Genomic DNA, 7,331 nt, shown 5'->3' with positions numbered 1-7,331 from the left:
ACGCCATTCATGGCCAGATATCATCTAAGGAACAGCTGAGCAGTCAGACAAAATGAAAAGAGCCTGTCAATCAGACCCAGTATCATTACCATCAACTTTCTACAGGAAGTCACTGTACCTTTAGATAGAGCCAGGCTAGCTGTTTCCCCCTGTTTCCAGTCTTTGTGCTAAGCTAAGCTAAGCAGCTACTGGAAGCAGCACAAGTGTAGTCTCATCAGCAACTGCAGCTGGTTTGTGTCTGTCCATCACCCATAAGGTGGTCCCCTGTCACTGTCATGCATTGTTTAAGCGTGTCGGTGGGGTTGACACTCAGATTGGATTATCAGGTCATGTGTAATACCTTAAACAAATGGTCTTTTTTAAAACAATTATTCATGCAGAAAAAACAAATCAGCATGTTTTCATATCATTCATATATTAATGAACTTTAGTGACTTTTCAATGATCACAAACTACAGGGGAGAAGTCTGAGCTCTGAAGCTCCAGAAACTTCCATCACAATTGTCTTTGTGAAATCTGGCACATTAAAAAATGACAAATTCCAGAGTAACTTCCACATCATACGTTCAGTGCAGCCACCGGCTGTATGCAGTAAACTACAAGCTAATGTTCCCTAACTCTCTAACCTCTATAGTCTAAGGAAATTCTCTCTTACAGCCCGCTGTAAACATGTTCATCAAGCAACATTGATTCTTCAGCTCCCGGGTGAAGCAACACTGGTGGATCAATATTTTTCATTAGACACTGACACTTAATGTTCAGTCCATTTATCTGATAAAGACAATGAGGTACTAGAAAAGCATATTAAAGTGTATTAGAAACCTGCAATGCACTGTATATTAATAACATTTCAGCTAAGAAGAGGCTAACGAGACTCTTCAGTTATGTACAGTTGGTCCAGTGACACTTCACCTGTCCACAATAGACTCAGCAATCAGTATGATAAACATACTGCCGCTTATGTAATAGGATACTTGCATTACCATTCTGCGTCAGGTCTTCCCAGTATTATATTATCAGAGGTCATCAAAGCCATTCATTTACTTATGTGTTATTCTGTGTGTAAAATGGGGGCCTCCTCTGTTCAAGTTAAGCATCCAGGGCTTGTTGTGCTTTCTGGACAGCAACCTCCAGCATTGTGTGATCACTGAGCAGCTGTTGGAGAGCAGATGGGTCCATCTCCAGAAGCATGCCTGCACAAACAGATGCACGTGAATAGCACCAAAATGTCATTAGTGTTGTGCTTCTGAGCTATATTGACGTTTGGTCCTTGTTCGCACCTTACAAGGCCTATACAGTGAGTGTCAGGTCACCTGTAATATCATTCGCATGAAGAGGATCCAGCTCCTCCACCAGTGAGAAGAGCTTCTCTCCCAGCCTCTCCTTGTCGTCAGCGTCCGACGTGTCACTGATGTCTGTCTCCTCCACGTTCTGCCTGGAGAGAGGCACAGGCGAATTATTTCAAGTGGTTTAAGTGACTATTGGCTCTTATCAGTCTTTTGTTTTGTAGATTTTTAATTGTAAATGGCCTGCAGGGTAGAGTGGCTGGGCTAGAAATGTATGGGAATGCACTTAAAGGAAAAGGAGATGAGAATGTGTGACTACACCCTTGTATGCAAGTATGTGTATCTTATACAAACAGTGATAGGTCACATACTCTTTAAGTGTCTTCAGGGCAAAGTTCACCTGCTCTTCCAGCAGTTCTGGCTCTGACAGCAGGTTTAGAACTGCATCTTTGTGCTGCTCCAGTAGCATTCCTGTTGAAGAAAAGCAAATGATATTTTAATGCATTACACAGTAGTTGCTCATAAATTAAATACATATAAATGATAACATGACTAAGGATCCACAGCCATACTAGCAGTTCTGTCAGGCTGTACTAAGGCACAGCAGTGCTTTGAGCTAGATGCTAACAATGACAGTGCCAACATGCTGATGTGTTTACCATGCTCACCACTTTAGTTTAGCATGTTAGCGCCCTAATATTTTCTAATTAGTGCTCAACACAAAGTACTGCTGAGGCTGATGTCATTATTTTTGCAGATTTTTGACCATTCAGCAAAGTGTTGGACAAATTAACATTTTGTCCTGATGATGTGTGTGATCAATTTACTCATTAACTGCTTCATGTCTAAGTGGTATTTTATTGCACAATAGTGGATCGCAGGACTGGTTGCCTACCTGTGATTTTCTGCGAGTGGCCGGTGTTGTAGACGTCCACCAACTCAAACAGCTGCTCCCCCAGAGAGTCAGAGGACACAGACACATCATCCTCGTCCTTACAGGTTACTTTGCTGCAACGAGGTGCAGTCACATGAGAATACACAATTTGGCCTTTGACATTCAAATAAAATCCATGGTGTGCCATTTTTTAGAATCTGACACATACACCATACATATTAACTGTTGACCTAAAACTCATTGTAAATAGCTTCATAGGACATTCATAGAACTGATTAAGGGTGTTATAGTCTCCATTACATTAAATACACCCCTCTGCGCCTAAATATTGCTTCACTCCTCTGCTGGGAATGTATCTGGCTCAAACATGAGGACTTGAGAACCCAAATACAGACTGTCCAGGAGATCTGGTTTGGCAACCACCTGCTGTACCTCGGCTCCTGTGCCAGCTGCAGGGCTCTGAGGGCTTTCTCCAGGGCTGCTGTCAGCGTGGCCTCGTCCTGCAGCATCTGACTCAGGACAGGAGCCGGCAGCTCCAGTAACATACCTGGAACACACAGGAAGGCTTGGGAACTTTGCTTGTATGTTGTATTTTCACTGTTGCCATCATGCACATTTAGCTATGAGTAACAATATGAATCATTTTTTCACACAGGAAAAAAATGTTTACTGATGTCACCAAACAAACAAGATGCCATGCAGATGCCACCTCACCTGTGAGTTTTCCAGCCTTGTCTTTGTGTTTGGGGTAAATCAGACTGTACAGTTGCTCACCAAGTATCTCCAGATCTTCTTCTTTATCCATGTTTGACTTCTCACACTAAGACACTGTTGCAGGTGCCATGTTGCACCACACTATAACAGTGTAATCAGCAGTTTTACAGGTGACTGACAACTTTTGGCTACACAGCTACCGATCACATAAATATTTGCAGGTCAACATCCACAAAGAGCGTCACAGAATATGCGCCCAAAATGCGGATTTTCTCTACAATGGTTGGCTCATTTTCTCTCAGCCTGTCTTCCGCTAGAAGTTGGGTAATAATTAAAATGGGACTCCCGTGTTTAGGGTTATATCAGCTTACATTTAGAAACTGAATTTTTGACGGTTTCCTGTAAACACAAGGCGCGCATTAATGACGTCAGGCCCCGACAGACAGCTGTGAAGACGTGTTCCTCCGCTGAGCTTGAGGATAACTAGTACTCTGTAAAGTTACACTCAAATATGATATAGTGTCGTGATACTAATAAAATTACTATTTATATTTAATATATGCGTTTTAATGTATTAAAAAGTGGGTTCTATAGTAAATATGTTGATAAAAAATGTGCCATACATGCGCAGTGATCTTTGACATAGGTTCCGTAAAGCGGTTTCCGCTCTCTCCGGTCCTTTTCCTCCGCTAAAAGGTAACGTGGTCGCCTCGGCTGCAAATAGCCGGTCACTAAAGTATATTTGTTCTTTGTCACTACTCGCGTTTACTCTGTGAATGTAAGATATTATTGTCGTAGTGAATGTTTCGCACATCCCAAGTGGCGGAAGGTGTCCCTATATAGTGTAGAAATTGAAATATACGTTTGTGAGCACGTCGCCTATGTTAAGGCCTCGCCGTGCTCCATTAGCGCTGAGCTGTGGAGCTAACTTTAGCTAACTGTACTTCAATGTAACAGCAGCTCTTTGTCGTCTATATATAATTCTAAATGTCACGTACATTGTCAGTTTTGTTTTACAGTAATGTTAGTGCAGCTAAACATTACCTCAAATTCCCCTCTTAACCGGTAAATAGCTTGAAACCAAGTGAGCACCATTAGCTGACGTTAATTGCTAAGATAATTGTAGCATGCACCGATGACTCCTGTCAGTAGCAAACACTGTACCGCCATTTAAAATTGATTTAACTTGCCTTTGTAAGCTATTTTAGTAATAGTTTGTCCTGTTCTCTCCAGGTTCATCATGTCGTCCCATTTGCAGTGGATGGTCATCAGGAACTGCTCCAGCTTCCTCATCAAGAGGAACGGACAGACCTACAGCACTGTGAGTGACCTGTCTGTGTGTCTCAGCTCACACCACCTGACTGACATACCTGGCCATACGTATCCTAGCTTAACATTACACACAACTTCTAACTTAGTTCCTCTCAAGAAATCTGTATGGTTGTTTAGTATGGGCCAATAGGTAATGGAGCAGGTACTCACCCATAAACTGCTTGAGGCATGTAGTTCATTAAATATGACATTATAGAAACTTTGTGGCAATCAAAAGTCAGTGTGATTGAATCTTGGCATTCATTGCATTAATTCCTGCATTGTACAGCTTTATCTATGAACTACCTTAATGTTGTCCGTACACTGTAGCAAGTGCTCAGTGTGGACCGTTTTGCTGAGAGGATATGACAGGACTTGTTCTACGAAGTTATTGTTAACTGTTGACAACACAAGCTGTCGGGTTGAAACTGAATTGAATCTGTTTTTGTCACAGGAGCCCAACAACCTGAAGGCCAGGAACTCTTTCCGCTTCAATGGTTTGGTGCACAAGAAGACTGTAGGTGTGCAGCCAGCAGCCGATGGCAAGGGAGTCGTTGTCGTGCTGAAGAAGCGTGCAGGTAAATAGTTGACTCTGTTTCCACCTTCAGGCGCTTCCAACATCTGTAATACAAGTGACTCATTGCAAGGAATAAAAACTGGCTTTACCTGATGTTCACAAGAGCCCTTTTAATTGTTTGAATGAAAGCACTGTCTAAATGTAGAGTACGTTGTACCCACTTTTTGTGTTTTAAAAGGAGACGAGCTGTTTTAGTCGCTTTAGTCTTTAGACGCTTCCTGTTTGCCCACTTCCAGTTGATTCAAAGCAGAGTTGCTCATGCTTCGATATGCAGAAGGTTAAGAAATCGTAGTCAGTTTGGGGAGGTTGTAATATCAGTGATGGTTATCTAATAAACTTATCCTTCATCATTGGTTCCTGCTTTGAGCTGTAATCACTAGAAATGTGGTGCATTGACGTAACCTCTGATGCTTTGTGTTCTCAAGTTTATTGTTTTAGGGTTGTTGGAGCCAATGTGGTTACAATGTTTTCTTATTGCGCAGGCCAGCACAAACCTGCCAGCTCTTATGAGAAGATCACCATCAACAAGAACTCCCGCGCCACCCTCAACAGCCTGAGGCACATCATTAGCAAGAACAAGTACAGGAAGGACCTGCGCATGGTGAGTTTGATCTGTAATTTTAATGTCAAATGTTTTACCACATTGTTGTGATGCCTCTAATTTATAGTCAAGCAGACAAGAACATAATTGGTCTAATTTGTTTCCCCAGGCTGCCCTGCGACGTGCCAGTGCCATTCTGAAGAGCCAGAAGCCTGTTGTGGTCAAAAAGAAGCGCACCAGGGCTGCCAAGACAGCATAAATTGATACACATGATAAATAATAAAAGCTTTTTGTTTGGAAAACAACACATTGTCCTGCGTCTTACCTGGCCAATAATCTTTATCTGTGGTTTCAAATGTGCAGAATATTGCACATATAATATATAATAATAATAATATATAATTGAGTCAATTATTCCAACCGCATTTACCGCATGATTGTCGTGCAGTTATTGATACCTTTGGGGAAAGTGTAAATGAACAATACCTCTTAGTAGGATCAGCCACAACCACATCAATGAAGGATTAAGTTGGGGTTAAATAAATGAAGTTTATCATACAAAACAAATTGTACATACATTTGATCAAACTGTAAATTCCCAATTAGCAGCACAACCTCTTAAAAACATGTTTCCTTAGTTTGGTAATTAATATTTTTAGTGGACTTTATTTCCTGTGCACTAAACATCCTACAACCTGATGCTAGGCTGTTAGAAATAGGTCAGTTAGTTGGTGCTCAGTTTTACTGACCTATTTCCGGTGAAGTTTTCCGTGCCCTCTGTTAAAGGATCCTGGCACCACATCAACCTCTAGAGGCTGACACAGTTTAGTGGAAAGCGATACATTACTCAGGAACTATGAATGCAGCAACAGTGCTTTTTCTTATGTACCTTTCAAAACCCCTGTTCTAAAAATATTTCTACCCTGACTGGTAACACCTGGTCTCAGTCCATCCCCTTGACCTCAGTGCCCCGATCTCCCAGTGATGAGCACACTGCACTACATGTGATGTGAGCTGCAAATAATTAAATACCAAGACATCTGTCCACTGATTGTTTCTGCACCCGGTTAGCAGACTGTTGAAAATAAATCCCTGAAGAACTGAACTGAAGATTTATTTACTTCTAAAGCATATCGTTTCCATCTGAGGTCTGTTATACTGACACAACCAGGCCCTCTGTTGCTGTGGTCACTGTGATCACTGATGTGGAAACATTGGATGGATTTTAAAGCAGCCCACTGGCAGGTTTCCATCCATGGCTTTGGAAAGAAAGAAAAAAAAATGTTGTCACCTCCCCTTGACTTTAAGCTGATAAAGCATACTGCACCAATCACTTCTGCAGTGAAGCACATCTCTTCCACGCGGGATTCGGATTTATTACCTGCGAGGGGGATTGGTGCCTGTGAAGATGTGATAGCGGTTGTGTGCTGTGGTTGCTATGAAGGGACTAAGGCCGGTGCTTTTCCTCGTGGCCCTGGCTCTGCTGGTTCTACAAAGTCGGAGCTTTGAACTACAGGATACAATACATGCACTAATAGAGGAGAATATCCACCTTCATGACCAGCTGGAGAACCTCACCCAAGCCCTCAGGGAACTCAAACGGATGCTCTGGCATCACTCAAATGGTACTGAGCCCTCTTTCCTATCTAGATACAGTATAAAAAGATAAATTAAGATATGATTCAACATAATGCATTAAAGGATTTAAGCACTTGTTGTGTCACTAGTGTTTAACAGGAAACTGCAGTGGAACATGCAATGTAGAGCCCAAATAGAAACAGTTGTATTTAAAGTAGAATGCAAATGATTCCTCACCATCTTAAGAACATGAGATGCAGCAAAATAATTCAAAAAGCAGTAATTGGTTGTGTGTCAATCATGCAGGCTCACTGTCATCACGTTATTTAACACTATTCTCTGGTTCCTCAGAATCTCAAGACATAAGATGTATAATATATAATATAATATATGTATGATATAAGCCCTGTTGTACATTGTGGGACCACT

The 7,331-nt window shown here is 41.7% G+C and overlaps 2 protein-coding genes across 3 annotated transcripts; one reads left to right on the top strand and one right to left on the bottom strand.

Annotated features, from left to right (window-relative positions):
* Positions 1-424: 424 nt before the first annotated feature.
* Positions 425-3,301, bottom strand: LOC139219055 (uncharacterized). 2 transcript variants are annotated; one of them, XM_070850839.1, is made up of 6 exons: positions 2,896-3,301; positions 2,614-2,728; positions 2,182-2,294; positions 1,658-1,757; positions 1,314-1,435; positions 425-1,193 (listed from the first exon to the last, which is right to left on the bottom strand). In XM_070850839.1, exons 1-6 carry the CDS (start codon positions 2,984-2,986, stop codon positions 1,090-1,092), a joined length of 645 nt encoding a protein of 214 aa, XP_070706940.1. In that variant the 5' UTR covers positions 2,987-3,301; the 3' UTR covers positions 425-1,089. The 2 variants fall into 2 exon arrangements, with proteins under 2 accessions (XP_070706940.1, XP_070706939.1); XM_070850838.1 differs by having other exon boundaries at positions 1,314-1,431.
* Positions 3,302-3,568: 267 nt separating this feature from the next.
* Positions 3,569-5,629, top strand: rpl28 (ribosomal protein L28). Its single transcript, XM_070850374.1, has 5 exons — positions 3,569-3,591; positions 4,129-4,216; positions 4,661-4,784; positions 5,266-5,384; positions 5,494-5,629. Exons 2-5 carry the CDS (start codon positions 4,136-4,138, stop codon positions 5,581-5,583), a joined length of 414 nt encoding a protein of 137 aa, XP_070706475.1. The 5' UTR covers positions 3,569-3,591; positions 4,129-4,135; the 3' UTR covers positions 5,584-5,629.
* The last annotated feature ends 1,702 nt before the right edge of the window (positions 5,630-7,331 follow it).

Source organism: Pempheris klunzingeri, chromosome 19 (genome assembly GCF_042242105.1).
Source record: "Pempheris klunzingeri isolate RE-2024b chromosome 19, fPemKlu1.hap1, whole genome shotgun sequence".
In the NCBI taxonomy this organism is placed as follows: Eukaryota; Metazoa; Chordata; class Actinopteri; order Acropomatiformes; family Pempheridae; genus Pempheris; species Pempheris klunzingeri.
Note: the sequence above shows the minus strand (reverse complement) of the source record. Positions and strands in the feature narration are given on the sequence as shown.

Coding starts and splice junctions, on each gene's coding strand:
- LOC139219055 (XM_070850838.1), bottom strand. CDS start 2,986: ATGGATAAAGAAGAAGATCTGGAGATACTTGGTGAGCAACTGTACAGT. Junction 2,729..2,895: donor CAAGGCTGGAAAACTCACAG/GTGAGGTGGCAT, acceptor TGTGTGTTCCAG/GTATGTTACTGGAGCTGCCG. Junction 2,295..2,613: donor CAGCTGGCACAGGAGCCGAG/GTACAGCAGGTG, acceptor ACCTCGTTGCAG/CAAAGTAACCTGTAAGGACG.
- rpl28 (XM_070850374.1), top strand. CDS start 4,136: ATGTCGTCCCATTTGCAGTGGATGGTCATCAGGAACTGCTCCAGCTTC. Junction 4,217..4,660: donor ACGGACAGACCTACAGCACT/GTGAGTGACCTG, acceptor TTTTTGTCACAG/GAGCCCAACAACCTGAAGGC. Junction 4,785..5,265: donor CGTGCTGAAGAAGCGTGCAG/GTAAATAGTTGA, acceptor CTTATTGCGCAG/GCCAGCACAAACCTGCCAGC.